Source organism: Penicillium rubens (genome assembly GCF_028828025.1).
Source record: "Penicillium rubens strain IBT 27055 chromosome Unknown utg000003l_segment0_segment0, whole genome shotgun sequence".
NCBI lineage: Eukaryota > Fungi > Ascomycota > Eurotiomycetes > Eurotiales > Aspergillaceae > Penicillium > Penicillium rubens.
In genome coordinates this window covers 9508077-9527271 of record NW_026890601.1, presented here as the reverse complement: position 1 = coordinate 9527271, position 19195 = coordinate 9508077, and the positions used below count along the sequence as shown (strand labels likewise).

The window sequence follows — 19195 nt, the reverse complement described above, 5'->3', positions numbered from 1 at the left end:
GCCCCGGGTGACTATCACATGTTTGCAGATGTAGACCTGGCACACATCCCAGGAGCTGACAGTCGCATTCCACATTCCCAGGGTTCTCCGTCAACATTCCTCTCTTTTGCTTCACGTGGATGCCACGAGTGGCTTTCAGTCGCTACAATGGGCAGATCGTCACCTCCATTCCTTTATGAGAGACCGTCCGCGTACAGCTTCAAAGGTCCGACCGATCGCGGCTTCAATCCGAGGGCCGCGACAGAGGCGAGCTGGACTCGTCCAGCAGAAAAGCCTAAGCAAAAAGCACCGCTAGTGAATTTGAACCACCACCCCGACACGGTATGCGCAATATTTCGGAAATTAATGGTGGATTCTGCTAATGGTGGATGTAGTGGGGTTCCTTCAATACAGCCAGCTCATTCACACCGATGAGCTACAGAACAAAGGATCGGGTCAAGTATGCACGATCAACTCAACTCGCACTTAGAGCCCTCACTCTTCTGGGGGCCCTTGGTTCCCTGTTCTGCTCTATCGTTATTAAGGGAGCTGCGGTGACCGTCATCTGGATCATTCGCGCCGGCGTGAGTATAGTTCGCCAAACACATCTTTTTCTTACTGACCCCTCTGTTGTAGCCCATAGTTGCAATTCTCCACACGATATATGGTATCTACCATAATTCCCGATCTGTTCTTAACCGCCCTGCAGGTTCCCAAGCTAGCTACGGGCTATTCGCTTCGACTCTCGACTTAGGACTCATCCCATTCTATGTGTTTACTGCTTTCATGGCCTATGGTGAATGGACATCCAATGCATACCACTGGGAAACTCTATTCAACGACAGCGACCTGACTGTAAAAATATCCGAGGCCACCTTCATCTTGGCTATCGCAAATGGCGCGTTGCACCTTATCTCCCTTGCCATATCGGCCTTCTTGGCTGTCACTTTCCGGAAGATCTCCCGCCTACCGCCTGACATGAACCCACTTGAAGACAATCTGACCGCACGTCCCCGTAAGAGCTACAAAGACACTCAAATGGAGGAGAAGCATCTCAGTCAATCCACCATGCATTCCAGCTTTGAGGATCCACTCATCGGCTCTCCTCGCAGCGTGCCATTCATGCACACACGTGAACAGTCCTCTGGTGCTGATTCCAACCTGGGATCAATGGGTATGCTCGACGAGCAGCGACAGTCACATCCTTCCTTTTATCAGCATCGCCTATCCCACCTGGAATCCCCAACGGAACCTCACATGGATCCCTCCAGCCCCGAGACGCTATTCCAACAAACCGCAAATCAGCCCTATGACTTTACAGCACAGACACCTGCCCCAGAATATCGAAAGGTCGCCTCGCACGCTCCTGAAATTATCAATGCCAGTGCTCAAATGCGTAATCTGTCATCACGTACTGCTGATCGATCGGAAACCGTGAGCCCATTGTCCGATAATTGGGTGGCATACTCTGAACGGTCTCTATCGCCCGTTGGCGAGCCGCAGGACGGGAATGCCGCCACTCTTCGTCAGTCCTCCTCTGTTTACAGCCGACAAACTAACAAGACCACTGCATCCGCCGGTAGCGGCATTCGAGACTGGTTTGCTTATGGTCCCAAGCCGGAACCAAGTATTGGAAGCGCTATCGCAGAAGATGTGCGAGGGGAATATGCGTCGCTCTCCATGCATGAGTTCTATGGACTCGATGATGACCACCGTGAACAAGATGTGGGTGATCAGCGCATGGACATATTCCCAGACCCGGAAGATCACAGAGACGATCTTGATGACCAGCGTGATGGGTCTCTTCCATTCAACCCGCTCATGCTTAACCCACCGACACCGCAACCTATTCTGACCGAGAAGCCCGAGAATACCGATCCAGTCCGGCGCGTTGTGTTGGGCGATAGCCCCAATCTATCATACAATGCACAGGCGCAGCCAGTGTCTGTCCCACACGAGAGCCCCAACCCCACGTCGCCCAAGACCCGATTCTATGGCGAGCTGGATGTAGATGGAAAGCCTGGATTGGCCGTGTCTCGCGAGCCAAGCGAACAGGTGGTCCGTAAACCCACCAAGCTTACGAAGAAACGCAACAGCAAGATGTCTGCTTATGAGGCTCTAAAGAAGAACGATAACGACGAAGAAAATGGATATCTCTCAGCCAGGGTGCCTGCTTCACCTCGCGCCACCGAAGGCGACCGCAAGGGCCGTGTTGTGAGCAACTCCGGCGCAGACACTGCTCGGCCTGGCATTGCAGCCGGAGTTGGTGCCTCCTTATCCTCATACGGGAGTTACATTGCTGGTCTGGGAGTCGGACGCCGCCGCGATGTGAGCGGTAAGGTCGCTGAAGAAGGGCGCAGCGGAAACCTTCTCGATGAGCAACCCGGCCGCAACAAAAACGAAAGTCACACACAGACTACAAGCTCTTCGCCAACCCGGGCTGCAGGATGGGCTCGGTTCGCTGGACTTTGAATGTGGTATTTATGGTCATTGGTCATCTCTAGGCGTTTACGGTTTGTCTTCATGAATGGCATGTAGCGACTTGCTTTTGTTTGGGACTCTTATATCCCGTTTCCAGTGGGTTGATTCCCTTGGAAATATGTACTGATTGCAAATGTTTGGGTGTATTATGGTTTCATTTTGTTGTATGTAGTTCTGGCCTCAATGAACATTTGAACTAAGCATAAAAGCTATACACCTTGTACACTGCTTTGAACCACCGGCAAGGTGAGGCCGCTCAGGGGAGACCATAGCAGGAGCCCCTCACTTATCTCCCAGATTCTGTTATTAACAATGGTCGCAAATACCTTGTTTTAGCGTGTGACTAAACTTGAGCTTAAGGGTGTGTTGCAGGGACTACGTTCAGACAACTCCAATGCTGGAGAGGACAGGAGCCTCAGAATTATAAATGAGAAGGCAATCTAGAATATAAGATACCCAATCTTGATGCCACAACCAGAACACCCGCTGGGCGAGCCATCACCGAGATAAATCTCAAGTGCGTAGAATGTCTCATGAGGGAACACCTTCATATTCCCAACCTTCGATGACACGCTTTCTACGCCGAGAATTCCGGCGGTTGGCGTTGCACTTGACAAAGAAAGTCAGAGCTGTGATAATAAGAATGATGATGCCCGCAATTGCGGCGACAAGGACAGTTCTGCGCTCGAGCTGCTGTGGGTCGGAGGCATAGGGACACTTCGCCCCATGACCACCGGATACCCAACAGGAAGTAACATCTATCGAGTTGAAGTCCAAAAAGACCTCTCGACGGGCGGGATCCGTGGAACTCAAGTCGACTTTTGTCTCCGGTAGAGAGAGAAGATAATTGTAGAGATACGTGTTTTCGAGACCGGTGCGTGGTACAGCGAAGCTTGATCCTGGTGGACAGGTGTCCGACACGTTGGAGAAATATTCGGTCGTATCTGATAGCACCCATGAGAAAGGCGAATTACCGATTCGACAGGCGGCATGCCGCTGCTCAGTGCAGTTCGTGGATCGCCAGTGGCCTCCCAGTGTTAGATCCATGATCGCACAGCGGTCATACTTGGGATCACCATCGCCGCCACCATATTTTGCATCATGTGGCTCGCCAATTGCCCAAGCCCAGGAAGAAGAGAGAGAGACATTACGGTAATGTTCAACTTGCTGGTCTGCAGTCTGACCGAAGAGCGTGGTGTTGAGCATTGGCGAGAGACCACAAGCTGTAACGCCAGAGAGAACATTCGATAGCGAAGCCATCGTCTCATCTGTGGAAAGTCCATCGGGGACAGGGATGCCATTGGATATAGCCCATGAAGAGTTGGTTTGAGACACGCGTGTAAGACCAGGTTCATAGAGACAGCCCGAAGTGAGGGTGCCGTTGGTGGTTGCGGATACCTCCACACTAGAAGTCAGGGTTCCGGGAGGAAAGACCAAACTTTCTCCGGTAGACAGATCGTAACCCACCAGTTGGGAATCGATAGAACCATACTCAATGAGCACTCGATCGCGTTTCGCAAGCTGGATGTACTTTGATGACGGCCAGCCATCTGGGGTACTCTGTTCACCTGCTTCATTTTCATGAACGGTGAAGTACTCCGTGATGGGCATATAGCCCTGCTCGACCTTATACCATGATTGGTTGAGATTGCTTCGGTCCGAGGTAAGTTGAGCTGGGCTATAAATAAAGTCATCAAGGGCAGATCCAAGCATCGGACCAGCTAGCTCAGTTCCCGATGGCAATTGACCCCCTGATATGGTAGAAGCAGGCTCATCTGGGGTGGAGTCACTTGCGGCGACATGGAGATTGAGAACGAGATAGGTCGTGTAGACGGTCAAACGGGAGTTTGTGTCTCGGAAAAAACCGACAAGTACGTCCGCCAAGATGTAGGGATCAATGTCATCGGTGCACTTGTACGAGCCTAGTTCATAGAGAGTGTGTCCATGTGAATCATCATTACCGGTGATAGTCGCAGGGTCCGCACTAGCTGTTGCTGTAGTTGTATTGGAGACATCTGAGGATACAGCCACTCCAGATTTGACTGGAACAGAAACTGGGCAGAAAGACCAAGTCCTCCGGTTGACCGACCAATATAGATCGACAACAAGACGTCGGTACCCGATTGAGAGGAGGTTGGAGAAACATTTTGCAGCGTCTTCTCGATCATAGATGCGGTTTCCGAAGCAGGCAGTCGACAGTGATACAGCAGAGTTCGTCACATAGTTAAGAGGAATTTGACCAGCGACATCTCGTTCGCTCTGGATTCAGATATTCGCATGAGTTGTGGGGGCATTAATTGCGACCTGGAGACACATACCAGTAGAACAGCCACCCAGGTAGCGTTCAACAGGGTTTCCGCAGAGTCATATTGGACAGACATTGAGCATCGACATGGAAATAGCTCTGAAGCGCATGTTCAGTGCATGTTTTGCGATGTTCTGACGTTGAATGTTTCAAAGGGAAGACGATTAAGCTTGGACGGGGAAGTCGGGGAGGGCGGACAAATCAGCTGAGTCAATCTGGCCACTTCTCTTCCTTTCTTTCACAACTTTCCTCTCTGCCTTGAACTTCCTTTTCTCTTCTGCTTTTTATTTCCAATTTTAATTTCAAAATGGCCACCCCCGGCCAGCCCAGCCCTGAGCAAATGGCGGCCATGCAACAACAGTTCGCCGCCGAAGCCGCTAAACGAGGGATGACGCCCCAGCAGTTCGCCGCACAGCAGCGTGAACAGCTGGCTGCCGATGCTGCCAAGCTCGGTCTGACTACTGAACAATATGTTGCGCAGTTGCGCATGCGAGCAATGCAAGCCCACCAGCAGCAACAGAAGATCCAGGCCGAACAAAAGGGTCAAGCAGCACCAGATGGACAACAAGCTCCATCGCCCGCACCCCAGCAGCACCAACACACAACCACACAACAGGTTCCTGTGAACCCCAACAACCCTCCGGACCCAAAGGCATTGGCAGTGGCCAACTGGCTACGGTCGCAGAACCTCAAGCCACGCACATGTATCATGGACGGACAGCGCAAGGACATGTTCAAGGGTGAGCAGCGACCAATATCCAAGTACGTGATGAGGAATCACCATCTAACAGGCCTTTCTTCACTGCAGTCAAGCGCGCAATTCGAGCGATTGAATCCCCCGCCTATGCCAAAGCCGCCTCAAAGAAGAACTCCCTCCTCCCCCCAGTGACCGACCGCGCCTCCGCCGAGAACGTTTTCAAGCTTCTTCCACTTTCCCTTTTGGCTCTCCGAGTGAGCAAGGTGGATCCCCATGAAGGCCATAACCATGCCAAGCCCAAGAACCGAACTAAGGGTCTATGGACCGTGAAGATCGAACAGCACCAGGAGACTGACCCCATGATGCACTATGTTTGGTTGTACGACGGTCCACAGTGGAAGCAAAAGGCCATGGCCGCTGCCGTGGTTGCGGGTATTTTTGCCGTTGTCCTGTTCCCATTGTGGCCAATGTTTATGCGTCAGGGAGTGTGGTACCTGAGTGTTGGTATGATGGGACTGTTGGGTCTTTTCTTCGCCATGGCTATCTTCCGTCTGATTCTATTCTGCGTTACTGTCTTCACCGTACCCCCAGGTCTCTGGCTATTCCCGAATCTGTTCGAGGATGTCGGATTCTTCGACAGCTTCAAGCCTCTATGGGGCTGGCAAGAGGTATGCGTCTCTCCATTCTGATATTCTCGGAATTAGTGTAACTGACCGTCCAACTCCACAGACGAAAAAGAGCAAAAAATCCAGCAAAAAATCCAAGGCCTCGGCCTCTGCTCCCGCCCCAGTCGCCGCATCTGCTCCCTCAGCTACTCCTTCAGCAAACGCCCCCTCGGCAACCACATCCTCCGCCGAGCCCACTTCTACCCCGTCCACAGTCGCAGCGCGACGAGGTCTGAGTGCAAGTGTGGAAGAGGTGGATGAGTAGTGCTACTATATTTTGAACGACATTCAAAGCCGGTAGATCAGAATTGGTCGCATGCGGTTTGACGCGGGTGTTTATCTCAAATCATCCGTGAGATTTGTATTTTCAAGATCCTTATTCCATGTTCATTCTGGCGTTTTGGGCCTTGCTCTTGCGAATTCATATCATCGGGAAAGACTGCTCCCTCGGTTCTGCCTTTATTTCATTGCACAACATCACTTTGGGTAGCATGTAGCATCGAATCGATGTAGGTTGTTGTATTCGAATATTACAGACGGTAGACGAGGAGGAAATTTGGTAATGTACAGACTTGGTGCTATGCCCTATGCTCAATGTAGACCCATGCTCCGTGGCTTTAGATCCCCGACAGAAAATAGACAGAAAATACTGAGTTCAGAAGAGAGAAGAGACATGCTTCCAATACAAAAATTAAGCAAATGGAATGAAACGGGGTATATAAACAAATGCCAATAGAAACACAATCGAAAAGAAGAGAGACAATGCGTAGGTAGTATGGACAAGAAAAGGAACTGACGTATGCACCCAAGGGTTAGTGTCATCGATGTGCGCAATAAGAGAATGGATATGATAGGCTCTCAGATATACAATGGATGCAAAAGGGGTATTTGATGATGAGTGAGGCCGAGGCCTGAATGCCAGATAGTAAAACCAGATGCGAGAAAGGAAAGAGGGTAAGGGAATGCATCTCAAGGTATTGTCGTGAGGAGGAGGTCGTAGAGAAGGCCAAGGTCGAGGACGTGAGGGGGTATTGGGGGTATCGGTGTTAGAGGGAGGGAGTGTCATATGCTGTGATGTTGAGTCACAGCATGGGAGGAACTAGACCAGGGGATTTTTGATCAGTTTCGAATGTCGAGCAGTTCGCGGGCCATTGCTTGCTAGGTCGATGCTTGCGGAATCGGCACCACTCTTCCGATCTTCGACGTGATCCCGCACTGAGTGGGACCCATAGAACCGTTGCGTTGGAGACGTTGCAGACCAGGGGGATAGCATGTGTGGTGCGGTCGTACCGGTGGGAGTACCAGGAGTACTGGTATTGGCGGAAGGAGACGGGGGCGAGGGGAGCGGGGGGAGCGAGGGGAGCGGGCAGTTCGGGGGCGGTGCAGACGGGGGCCCGATTGTCAAACCCAGACCAGGCATACTCTTGCGGCGCAACATGTTCGGACCAGCTTGGTTGTGTGGGTATGCAGTGGAGACTCTCTTGCGCGGTATTGGATCTGCCGGTGGAGAAGCAGGTTGGACCTGGGTTGCATTGTTACTTTTGCGACTTGTACTAGGGCGGGCGATCAGGCTGACTGGACGGGAAGAGGCCCTGGGATCAGGTAGGGGGCCTGTAGGTGGCGCTGTTATGGGCGCTCGGGAGAAGTTTTGGGCATTCTGAGCTGAACGGACGGTTTTCGTCAGGGCATCCTCTGAATTCGAGGGTCGTAATACGCGCCTGAGCTCCGATGAATCTGTATACCGCGAACTAGCGACGCTGAATGTCGGGGATTGCGGAGGAGATGCGAAGGCGGACATATTTGGGTCCGTGTCGGCACGGCGTGAAAAGCCGTTGATTGCTGAAGGAGGAGAGGCATGAGAGACGGGAATCGCCCCAGATCTCGGAACGAATTTCTTGCTAAACGAGGGGACACTGAAATTAGGCGCGGGAGGTGAAGCGCTGCGGATAAGAGCTTCCGGAATAGGTGGTGGGTGAGTCGCCTGTGACTCTGTGAAGTCGGTAATGGGTGGAGGCTGAGGTGGCGAGGGCTTATACGAGGATTGTCGTTTCCCATGGTTAGAAGTAGGCGGACTGCGTGTGTAGATTCGGTCAAGGTCTTCCGGCAGAGGCTCGTCGGGCCTGAAAGCGCCAGCGCCCATTGGCGGCGAGTTGGGTATGTTCGAAGAAGTGAATGACGAAGAACGAATGTCAGATCCGATAGAAGCAGAGCCATTGGTAGGATTTGTGGCCTCGGTTCGGCTAGTCGACACTGATCCGGATCGAGATTCAATTATTGAGCGACGATTAACCGACACATATGAACTGCGGCGAGATTGCCATGTTGCACCACCGACGGAATGACCATCTTCCTCCTCAGTGGGCGATTGGAGGGCCTGGGGCTGAAGGAAAAGACTAGAAATGCGATGTGGATCTTTCTTCACCATTTGTCGAACGCTCGTCTTGGACCGCAGCTGAGGCATCGTGTCTTCGTCCGAGTGTTTCTCTTGTGTGAATTTGCGTCCCCCCCGTTTCTCGATCTCAGCTCTAACGGCCACCAACCAGCCTATCATATCATCGGGGTTGTCGAACACCAGAAGAAAGTTGCGCGAAAACCGCCGGTTATTAGGCTTGTGGAAGCCAAAGCGCGAGAATCGAGGCTTAGGGGGTTCCGGTACGGCGGAGTCATCAGCTGTCGGGTTGTGAGAGACCTGGACTACCCAATGTTTCCCGGGAATGGCGTCACTAGCAAATGCGACAGACTTGGGCCCTAGTAGTAGCATCCGCTCCGGAAGACGGTCGTGCTTCCCTTCACCTGCATATTGGAGAATGTAGCCAGTAGTTGCCAGGACATATATTTTCTGAGTCCAATCCTCCTTGTTGATGGTACCTGATAGTGTCCGGAGATGCTTCCTTTGCTTTTGTTCCCGCTTTTTACGAGCGGCATCAGCGGCTTCGTCCTGCTCTAACGGGTTGGCAGGGCTGTCGTCGGTAGAGCTCCTTGCGGTAGTAGCGTGCAGGCGTAATATGGAATCTGCAGAGAGAGCAGGTGCCAGCAGGCAGTCATGCTTGGTGGATTGGGGATAGGCCTGGAACAATGGGGGAGGCTTCCAACCATACTGTTCCTGGTTCACTTGTTTGGGGTCTGGCTTCGGACGGGAGGACTTGAATGCTACGCGCGATCGTTCTGTCGGGGAGGCAATTGTCGGCGAGGTAATTGTGGGATTGGAGTCTATAGTTCGGGGGCTCATGATAGAGGGCGACAGGGGGGTCTCTGAGAAAATGGCCGTTTGAGGTTCTGGCTGTGCCTCTATAATCTCCTCCAATTTGGGGTCGGCGCGCGAAGACTTATGACCAAAGAGACTGCGCAGACTCGTTTTGGAGGATTTTTGTTTAACGGGGCCATGAAGTGGAACAGGACCTTCTGACCCATTGATGCTGGGGTACTCGCTTGGCCGAGGGCGTTGTACCCGTTTCTGAGCAGCTGGTCGACTGAAGTTGGTCTGTAGGGGCGCAAGTCGACGTCCTCTGCGTTCGCCAATTGATGGCTGATCTGGATTCATTGTATGAGGAGCGTGCTCAAGACAGTCTCACGCAGTTCCACACAGTTCCAGACAATTCGCGACTTCAGGCTTTCAGGACGTTGAGCGCATTTGGAGAAAAAGGAGCGACGAGCTTTTAATATAGGCAATGATCATCGGAAGGGAACGTGGGAAAGGACTGATTCGACGTCATGGCACGTCCGACAGGAAATAGCCGTTGAAATTGTTGAAATATAATCTATAAATATGAAGAGAGAAATCGAAATCGAGGAACGACCCTTTCGGGAGAGGAAAAAAAAAAAGCACACTTCGGAGGGGAAAAAAAAAACATCTCAGCAGGATTTCAAGGGGGAAATTCGCATTCAGACTAGTTCCAACCGCCAGTGGGGGGATCTACTGGTGATAGTGTGTTGAGGCGGGGAATCAAAGATTGGCCGAGACGCAAATTTGGGAATTTGAGAACCTCCAGGGCTGGAGGAACGAGTCAAGTCACTTCGCACTTCTTCGTATTTAGACAGTCGGACCACACTTCAGTCCCTGACCGGGATCAACCGTACCCATCAGATCAGCACCTCGATCACAATGCTGCGCCATCGTCACATCCTTTTGTGTGAATCCGCGTGGGCGATGGGTCGTCCAGTGTACATCGACGGAGCCAATCCGCTAACGAGTCAGCCTTAATTTCTTTTGTTTTGTTTGACTCGATCAAACTTACAACTGTCATAGTGGGATGATGTTTCTTGGATGCACTCTCGGCCGCAATCATATTAACAAACGCCTATAGATCGTCAGTTTATCCAGTCTCACAGGAAGCAGAAGCAGAAGCAGAAGCAGCCCCAGTCCTAGTCCAGAATAGACCAGGTAAAAAGAAGAAAGAATGAAAAAAAAAAACTCACAACAGCCTTGAAATAGCTCTTAAAATGAAACGTCTTGGTGACTCCCATCCCGTCTCCATCCTGCGCCCAGCCCTGCTGTAATAAAGCATCCGCGTCGCGGGTAAGTTGCTGCGCATCCTCGCCCTCGGCGAACTGAAACGCGCTGGAGGCCATTCTCGGGAATTGGCGAAGAGGGAATGCGGGTGCCTGCAGTTTGGGGAGTCTGGTGAAAGGTCTCTTTGAGAGGTGTCTCGCACAGAGATGCATGGAAGTAAGACAATTCATTTTCCTACTGCGTACGGAGTACAAAAGTCGGGGGATTGGAAAGAGGAGAGTTGTCTAAGGCTGCGCACGGGCCAAGTGTCTTGTCCGGAGTTGGGCGAGACTTCAATGCTATTCTGATTCATACATCCATGCAGCCATGCAGCCATGCAGTCATGTATGTATGTAGGTATTATAAATGTATATTTATCTCACTATCTTGGTGATACCTAATATTCATTCCAGGCACCCGTATGTGCGTCTCCGAAAATATCCATCCCTCCCCGCCATCTGCACCCACTGTCCATACATACATCACGGCATCGCAGTAAGGGAGCCACGACCACAGATAAAATTGCAATCTAGTCGTCGGGGGATCACCAGAAGGGAGTTCCTCGGGAATCCTCCGAACAGCTTTACCAATCCGAGTTATATAGATCCATTGACTGGGAATAGTCTCCAGCGGGAACCACATTTCCTCGTGCTCGTCAATAGGCTCCACACTTTCTATATTATCCGTAGTCAATTGGAACGAGGCCAGATTGCGCTGCTAGTTATAGACAACACCGAGGTTATACCCACCTAGATCCGTAATAGTGTGATAGATCAAAACAAATTGCTCCTTGTCCTCTATCTCATTATCATCAATAAAAAACTTGTCGTAGAGCATTATATTAAGACAATCAACCTAGTAGAAGAAGGGCGACCTAGGATCATAGATCAAATCCAAAAACTTGTTAAGCGACGCCTCCAGCCGATCACGAATAGCTTCGATATCGTTTCTCATAGAAAAACCACTTTTCGCTGGTCGGGCGTGTCTTTTCCGTTGCGGGCCATCCAGCCATATGCGACCAGGTAATTGTGTAGCCTGGCGCAGCGCTCATAGTCGAGAGTGCCGTCATCACGGACCGGGTTGTCGGACACTAGAGCGTCTTCAATATCGAGGTTCTATTGTGGGTTGTTCATGGTTACGGTGATAAGGAGTATGGAACTTTCAAGGCGACAAAGGTTGCGGCAACTAACTAGCGTAGACTGTAGATTGGAGAATCATTAAATGGAGAGTTTAGATTTTATATGATGAAAGGTTCTATCGTAACGTTCAAAAAGACGAATGGACATACAGAGATTTCTAGTAAGGGTTCGGGTACAGTTAGGTTTGGAACACTTCAGCAGATATACTAACTACATATAACTATATACTTGATCCAAAGAGACTTCAGAAAATACTAACAAAGACTGTATACGACTGTAGTAAATCAGGCGAATCAGAGACTTGTTGACAACCATATAAAGAACATTCGAGATCACTTCGAAATCTGCAACTCCAATAAAGCTTTCAGGGCATTGGTCTCTCCCTCCAATTTGGATACGCGAAATTTCAACGCATCCCGCTCTTTCTTGATAGCATGCAGTTCTGCTTCCAATTCTTGGGTACGATCAGCACGACGTTGGCGATACCGCCGGGCAGCCAAGGTGTTGAGCCTTGTCTTAGATACTCGGCCGGATGAACCTTTGGATAACTCGCTAGGTGATGAACTCGCTGAGGACGAGGTAATAGATGGTGTTGTTGAGTTGGACGCATTCAGGGTTTCTCTTGGTGTGAGACCGGAGGGGATGTCAAACGTCACTCCATCTAGGAAGGATTGAGGTCCGAAATCAGGTGATGCATCGAGGGGAAGCAGAGGTCGGGCCCATGCAGAAGCATCCCAGCTTAGTACAGCACGATCGGTATGTGTTGAATTGGGTGCATGGAAGTTGAATTGGTCATTTGAAGGAGGAATGGGGTAGGAAGGTAGTGTTGACCAAGTGGAGGGATCGTGATATAAGAGGTCATTGCTGGGGTGCCCAGGGTTAGCCACGTCCGGCGAAGGCGATCTCAAGGTGTCGGGTGTCGCACTCGATGGAAAATCCGGTGGTGGCCATTGTGAAATCGTTGTGGTTGGGTCCTGAGACCCGAAAGAGGTAATAAGGTATTCAGATAATCAATCACTTGAAAGTCTTGCGACAGCCTGGGAATAGCGACTTGGTAGCTGACCCCCATTGGGATGTTTTCTTTTGCTTGGTTCTACGAAATATGTGCGGCAGATTGGACCTTTTTATATTCAGTAGATATGTATGTCTACCAATCTTCTCCGAATGACTACATACTATATGTAGATCACCATTCTTCTCCGAGCCACTTTCCTCCGAGCCACTTCCCTCCCGACACTACGGCCTTTTCTTCAACACGATCCCAAGTCAAATAACATTCTTAGCCTTTCTGCCATTTTTGTTTCTTTCACTCCAAAATATTTTATTGGAGGACAGCACAATACCAAATACCATCTGGGAATACGGGGTTATCGTCTATCACCCTGCTATCCTGGGGTCGAGGCTCTAGTATTATACTGTTATCCCCTCCGCGACAGACCAACTAACTCTGAATACTAGATCCGAAGCTGGATTCCTTAAGATGCCATTCTCCGTCGGGATGAATGGCTACACATGTGCACTTTTGACATGTGCACAGACGCCGATATCGCCGGTGTTCTGTATCGGCGTATCGGTATTTTTTTGCCAAAACACTGCACAGATGTGTCCAGATGTCCTGATCTGTCTGCATGTGGGCAGTTATGCCTTGAGATCTACACGGAAATAGCAATAGTATTGGAAGAATGCCTTTACGCAAGACTTGCTTCTCATGGTCAAGATATCGGCCCAATTACTGAATGTTTCCGCACAGCTCGCGTGCTGAATGGTAATATACCAGGCTGGTTAGCAGGCTAACTACTTAGCGTCAGGGCGAAAGTAACCCAACGGTTAATTTTGGGGGCCGTCTTGATGAATCGAATCCTGCGAGTATTCCCTGAACTTACCCCGTTTTTCTACCCACTGTTGACAGTGCCACATGGCTACCAACACACTCCACACTCTGGAATTAATGACAGCTGGTAAAGATGACATCGAGGCTGAGCCGTTTCCTAGTGAGAATTCCATGGAGGGGTCCAAGTCGAAATCTGCTTCCCGGGACTCTGCCAATGACAATGGATCCCGTTGTGAGATTTGCAACAAAGTTTACTCGCGGCGTATGTTCTCAAATGTTCATTGGTTCCTACTCAATAGGTGAAAAGGATCTGGGTCTAACATGTTATCTTACTAGGTGATCTACGAGATCGACACCGGCGCCGATGTGCCGCCAAAGGAGGCCAGAGCGGCAAATCCAAGCAGAAGTCCTGTGAAACATGCGCGCAAAAGAAGATCCGCTGTTCATTGTCCCGTCCTAACTGTGCTCGATGTGCTCAATTAGGAATCTCATGCCACTACCCTTCTGGTATAAGAGAGGCGGGGAAGAATTCGCGCCTGGTCAATACGAATCTACCGATGGTCCCAACTATTCAGGAACAGCCACAGAACATCAATGTCACACCCGAGAACTCACACTCTGCCGAGATCAGCTCTGTCTCGATGGCCGAAACTCCAGATGAATCCCATCAGGCATCTCTGGGACCCATCCTGGACCTTAACGCTCAACTGCCTGACGCATGGCCACCCTTTGATTTTGAAAATATGCAATTTACAGAAGGTGAAATACCAGACGACTTTTGGTCTTACCCAACTGAGACAACAGGGGGCTTCCTACCGTGGAACGGAGACATAACGCACCTTCCAGAGTTTGAACTCACCGGGTTACTGGACTCTGTTTATACAACAACCTCCGACTCTGTTTCAGGCAATCTTGATCTCCCCCATACAGAAAACGAATCAAGCCCATCCGCGCCGAGCGGCCAATCGCATTCTTCATCTTCACCAGACAGCAGCAGTTTCACCGAAGAGGTGCGTTCAATGTCTGTAAACCTGGACAATAGGCTTTACAGTCCCTCTCACCTCATCTTCGGACACACATTCATAGTCGGTCTGGGACGTCAAATCCGGAGCGGCACAAGCAGTCTGCGTCAGGAGATGCTTGAGCATCTGCGGGGATATCCCGGTCTAATTCTCGATAGAGAGTTCTGGTCCCCCTTCGTCCACCACAGATTATACCGCTGCTCTTTGGGCGGAATGGCACCACCAATGGCAGACGCCTTGGCTTGCGTAGGTGCTTATGCAAGCGCAGCTGGCTCAGGTTCCGGGTTCGTCGATCGTATGATATCCCAAGAGCGGGAGAAGCTTGTGCGAAATTTCCACAGCTACACCGATACCCCAGAATTCTGCCTGGCTGCTATGCACGCTGTATGCATTTACCAGATTATGGGATTGTTCGGCGACAGCTTTATACCTGCTGCAGTTAAGAAGCCGGTGTTTAGCAATGGAAGCGAGGAGCGATGGGAGGAGTTTGAGAGACATGCCGAACTCTACAGCTCATTCCTGTTGAAGGTGAGCCACCCGTTCAAGTTATAATTGATTGTACTCACAACATGAAGATGACCCGACGACTATCGAGTATCCATTCGAAGGCCCTCCAAATCCACCACGAGGATGAAAACGACTGGAACCAATGGAAGTTCATGGAATCCCTTCGCCGGAACTTCTTCTTTGTGCATATAATCAACATCCTGGAGTCAAAGGCACGGAAGTTAAACGAGAGCTACTTCGAGCCACTGAACGACAACATGATTCTCAAGCTTCCACTTCCTGCCCCGGAACGAATGTGGCGGGCATGCAGTGCCGAAGAGTGGATGCTTGCGCGTACACAAACACTGGGACATTTGACCTCACCCAAGTCCGCTGAAAGGACTCCTCGCACACTGGGAAGTGTCTTCCAGGCAGTCCATGCGGGAAAGGTGGATGTTGCGTCGTTATTGCCACTTACTCGTATGATCCTGGCGAGCGCTATCATTTCCCCACCGGGTTCTGCGTCGCTCTAAAGCGAGACTTTTAACTATGCTCTAGGTTTACTCGTTAGGCTTGAGTTGTCATATGTGTGTAGTCGCTCATCTTGACTGGCTACGGTAGACTGGACTTTAAAGCAGAAGGTGAGCACTAAAAAGAGAAAGGCTGCCAGAAATACTCTGATGCATGCATATGCATGTACTAGGGGTATGTACATAGGAAAAGGCCCGGCAGAAGCTCGTATGTACCTAATGACCTTGAGAAAACCTTGAAAAGTACAAATGTAATAGAGTCCACGGGTGATATTAAACTACATTTTAACATTTAGCGCTAGCCCAATCCAGGAGTGTCTGGGCCCGGTCCAAAGATAAAGCCACAAGCCCCCTGATGTGACCCAAGCTCGAAAGTATAGTGATTCCACAGGCTATATACTGAAAGCGGTTTCTTCTCTCGAATCAAAGACCTTCGGCTTCATTGACTATATCTACTTCTGACCGGAACCGGACAGGGGTTAGCTCGGACCCCCGGCAGGAATGCCACATCGTCTCTACCGTGTCCTTGGTGTCGGGACCGATCAAAGACCTAATATAGTACTACTGTACTAGTAGATCGAGCTGAAGATACATACTTGCAGTTTGTGCTACCCAGCCACTATTTCCTCTAACTGTAAATCATTACATTACTTGTCCGACAGAGGTCAGGTGGTTTCACCTTTACTACAATTGTATACTCAAAAGTCCTGATTAACTGTAAAGCAATCTGTTCAGCCAATAATAATGGTATAATCCATAACTGGTATCGCTCAGTCGCGAAAACCATCGCATACATGAGAACCCGCCCAGATCGCAAATCTTGTCTTTCGAGTCAAAGCAAGCATAGGAAAACAAAAGACAATTAATTTTAGTAATAGTTACCCGCGTCCGTTCTCACAGTTCAATGCCTCTTATAATTAAAGCGCACAGGGGCAAAAAGCCACAGGGCGGGAGTGGGATATCCACCGAGCGTCAGGTGCAAGCAATAGAGCCAGCCACGCACATCGTAGGGTTGACGCGGATGAAAACATGCACGGACGCGAAATGTGAAGGTGCTCATAGATTCCCATCACAGTGACTCCAGCCCCATCACTACTCCCACTGGAAATGAGTATTCACAGCAAAATAAAACAAGGAACAAAAGAACAGCGATCAAGGATTGATGTTGATGCTGTTGCGACGTGAATTGGCGCGGGAGTTCACCTGGGAATTGACCCGGGAGTTGCCTCGGCTGCCGAGCGTTGGGCGGATGCGGAGGTCTTGCTGGGAGCGCGCATACGAACTGGCACGAGACGCCGGGGGGATCTTGGACCCTCGTCGGCTCTGGACCTGCATCTGGTGTCGAGCATCCTCCAGTTGCTGGGCAAAGGGAGAACGCTTGCGCAATGCTGGGCCCTTCCAATAAATGATATAGACCGCAATGACAAGTGGTATGGAGATACAGACTAGAGGAATGTTAGACCGATAGCTCATGTGGAGAGATAGGGCAGGATAGACATACAGAGAATGGTCGAGGCGTATTCAAGGTGGTACTTGCCACCGATATCTGTCAAATATTGTCAGTATGAGGATGAGAAAACTTGTTGCGCGTGACAACTTACTCGTGAAGAAGGGCGTGGCCGGAATAGTGAGGACACCAGCAAGGAAGTCTCGCGACCACCCGTTGCCACCTGTCGCAGAGGCAGAGTATGGTCCGTAGGCACAGATCATGTAGTCAATCGTGGCCATGTAGATAGCATAATTGGCAATACCAATGATGGCAGCAAAGATCATAGATCCAATCCAGTGGCACTGAGGCAAACTGGTCCAAGCGAATCCAATCAGACCAATGGGCAGACAGGGGACAGTGTACAGCAGCCACCACAAACGAGACTCATACTGTGCCCGTTCGCTCTCTGGATTGTCGCGGCGCTCTTTGACGTTGCGTTTGATGACCGGGAAGAAGGAGAACCAAGCGACGAAGTAGCCAACCACAATTGGGATGAAGGCCAGACCCTTCTGCCAGGTGTTGAAGCCCCACTGGCTGTACACAAGGGAGAGCGACTGGATGAACATGAAAATAAGGGCATCGCTGAAACCACTCAGCAGAGAGAGAACCAAGACAATAGGCTCAGTTAGGAACATTTTGAAGGGACGAATCCAGGTAGCCATAAGCTCACGAGGCGGGAAGCGCTGGCGGAAGGACATGCCCTCAGTAGGTCCATAGATGTGGGGGTTCTCACCGGACTTGCGCATCGATTTGGCAATCCGATCCATCATCACAGTAGTTCTGGTTTCTGGGACAAAGAGGTAGTGGGCAACCTGCACGAAAACACCGAAGATCAACTGAATCCAGATATTCCACCGCCACGGCAGGAAAGCCTCGACGAAGCCACCCACTACCGGACCAAGAACGGATCCGCCAACCGACGAGAACACGACAGCAGCCACGGCGTATTGCTGAGCATCGGGCTCCCACATATCGGCAATCATTCCTAGAGTGACGGAGCCACCAGCAGTGGACAGACCACCTAGGGCACGACCGACCATGATAGAGGCGAAGTTGGGGGCCAGAGCCACGGGGAGCTGAAAGACGTTGACAAGGAACAGAGATGCCTGTAGAATGGGCTTGCGACCCAGCTCCTCACTCCACGGTGCCCAGAGCTCACAACCAAAAGCGTAAAGGACCAAGAAGATCATGGCACCACAACGGGCTGCCTGCATGGAAACATTGAACTCCTCTGAGATTCCGGCGGCGGCGTTTGAATAGAGCGATGTATTGAAGTTCATGGATGTCTGAACGAGGAAGATTGTAGTGATAATGATCCACTTCTTTTTTTCGGTGAACGAATATCCCAATTGATCGTAGCACATGTCCTCGGTGAGCTCAATTATACCCCCGGGGGAGGGCGATGCCTCCTCGAGCTGATCCTCTTCCTCCAACTTCTCAGTAGCAGCATTGACAACGGCTTGGGCGTGCGCAGCCTCTGCTGCATGCACGGTATCCCTCCCGGGCTTCTCGGAGCTGATCGTCATTGTTGGTACAAGATGGGTATAGGGCAAACTGGTATCAAGACCAGTGATAGTAAAAGAAACCCAGAAAATAAGGACACAATGAGACTGGAGATCAATAGAAGGGGAAAAGGAAAAAATAAAAGAGGAAAGGGAAGAGGAATTTAAATACAGAAACGGGGGAGAGAGAAAAAGGGTAAGAGCCAAATGCAGGCAAGAGCCAATTCCAGGGTTCCAGTACGTTTCCAGTACTGTCCCCGTACATGTTCTAGTACATTGATGTTCTAGTACAAAGTTCCAAGCATGTCACCTTTTCCCACGTTGTCTTTTAATTTAATTTAATGTTTTATGTACCTGGATTACATGGATTACATGGATTACCTGGCTTACCTGGCTTACCTGGATCACATTGGCTCTTACTTACCCAGGTACTCCAGACGGGATGCCGATGTTCCACTTTTCTCCAGACTTTCTCTCCAGATTTTTCTCCTTTTCTCCTTTTTTCTTTTTGCCTCTTTTGCCTATTGACCCCTTTAACTTACATTTTGCAGTGCCCTTGATCCATTACCTAAAATATACA

The 19195-nt window shown here is 50.4% G+C and overlaps 9 protein-coding genes across 9 annotated transcripts; 3 read left to right on the top strand and 6 right to left on the bottom strand.

Annotated features, from left to right (window-relative positions):
• Positions 1-147: 147 nt before the first annotated feature.
• On the top strand, positions 148-2451 carry N7525_009883 (uncharacterized protein; the record flags this gene model as incomplete). Its single annotated transcript, XM_002563940.1, has 3 exons — positions 148-321; positions 375-563; positions 616-2451. 3 exons carry the CDS (start codon positions 148-150, stop codon positions 2449-2451), a joined length of 2199 nt encoding a protein of 732 aa, XP_002563986.1.
• Positions 2452-2991: 540 nt separating this feature from the next.
• N7525_009882 (Lectin C-type domain protein) lies at positions 2992-4841 on the bottom strand (the record flags this gene model as incomplete). The annotated part of the gene is made up of 2 exons (XM_002563939.1): positions 2992-4719; positions 4779-4841. 2 exons carry the CDS (start codon positions 4839-4841, stop codon positions 2992-2994), a joined length of 1791 nt encoding a protein of 596 aa, XP_002563985.1.
• Positions 4842-5072: 231 nt separating this feature from the next.
• N7525_009881 (Sec62 family protein translocation protein) lies at positions 5073-6392 on the top strand (the record flags this gene model as incomplete). Its single annotated transcript, XM_002563938.2, has 3 exons — positions 5073-5505; positions 5574-6130; positions 6192-6392. 3 exons carry the CDS (start codon positions 5073-5075, stop codon positions 6390-6392), a joined length of 1191 nt encoding a protein of 396 aa, XP_002563984.2.
• Positions 6393-7226: 834 nt separating this feature from the next.
• N7525_009880 (peptidase family M20/M25/M40 protein) lies at positions 7227-9668 on the bottom strand (the record flags this gene model as incomplete). Its single annotated transcript, XM_002563937.1, has 1 exon — positions 7227-9668. One exon carries the CDS (start codon positions 9666-9668, stop codon positions 7227-7229), a length of 2442 nt encoding a protein of 813 aa, XP_002563983.1.
• A 489-nt stretch (positions 9669-10157) lies between these two features.
• On the bottom strand, positions 10158-10807 carry N7525_009879 (4a-hydroxytetrahydrobiopterin dehydratase; the record flags this gene model as incomplete). The annotated part of the gene is made up of 3 exons (XM_002563936.1): positions 10158-10310; positions 10363-10425; positions 10544-10807. 3 exons carry the CDS (start codon positions 10805-10807, stop codon positions 10158-10160), a joined length of 480 nt encoding a protein of 159 aa, XP_002563982.1.
• Positions 10808-11013: 206 nt separating this feature from the next.
• Positions 11014-11453, bottom strand: N7525_009878 (uncharacterized protein; the record flags this gene model as incomplete). The annotated part of the gene is given in 3 exon segments (XM_061214889.1): positions 11014-11074; positions 11098-11333; positions 11346-11453. 3 exon segments carry the CDS (start codon positions 11451-11453, stop codon positions 11014-11016), a joined length of 405 nt encoding a protein of 134 aa, XP_061069320.1.
• A 634-nt stretch (positions 11454-12087) lies between these two features.
• Positions 12088-12706, bottom strand: N7525_009877 (uncharacterized protein; the record flags this gene model as incomplete). Its single annotated transcript, XM_061214888.1, has 2 exons — positions 12088-12619; positions 12681-12706. The coding sequence occupies 2 exons, from the start codon at positions 12704-12706 to the stop codon at positions 12088-12090; spliced, it is 558 nt and encodes a 185-aa protein (XP_061069319.1).
• Positions 12707-13670: 964 nt separating this feature from the next.
• N7525_009876 (Zn(II)2Cys6 transcription factor domain-containing protein) lies at positions 13671-15627 on the top strand (the record flags this gene model as incomplete). The annotated part of the gene is made up of 3 exons (XM_002563934.2): positions 13671-13848; positions 13923-15136; positions 15184-15627. 3 exons carry the CDS (start codon positions 13671-13673, stop codon positions 15625-15627), a joined length of 1836 nt encoding a protein of 611 aa, XP_002563980.2.
• Positions 15628-16776: 1149 nt separating this feature from the next.
• On the bottom strand, positions 16777-18639 carry N7525_009875 (uncharacterized protein; the record flags this gene model as incomplete). Its single annotated transcript, XM_002563933.1, has 3 exons — positions 16777-17069; positions 17126-17170; positions 17226-18639. 3 exons carry the CDS (start codon positions 18637-18639, stop codon positions 16777-16779), a joined length of 1752 nt encoding a protein of 583 aa, XP_002563979.1.
• Between the last annotated feature and the right edge of the window lie 556 nt (positions 18640-19195).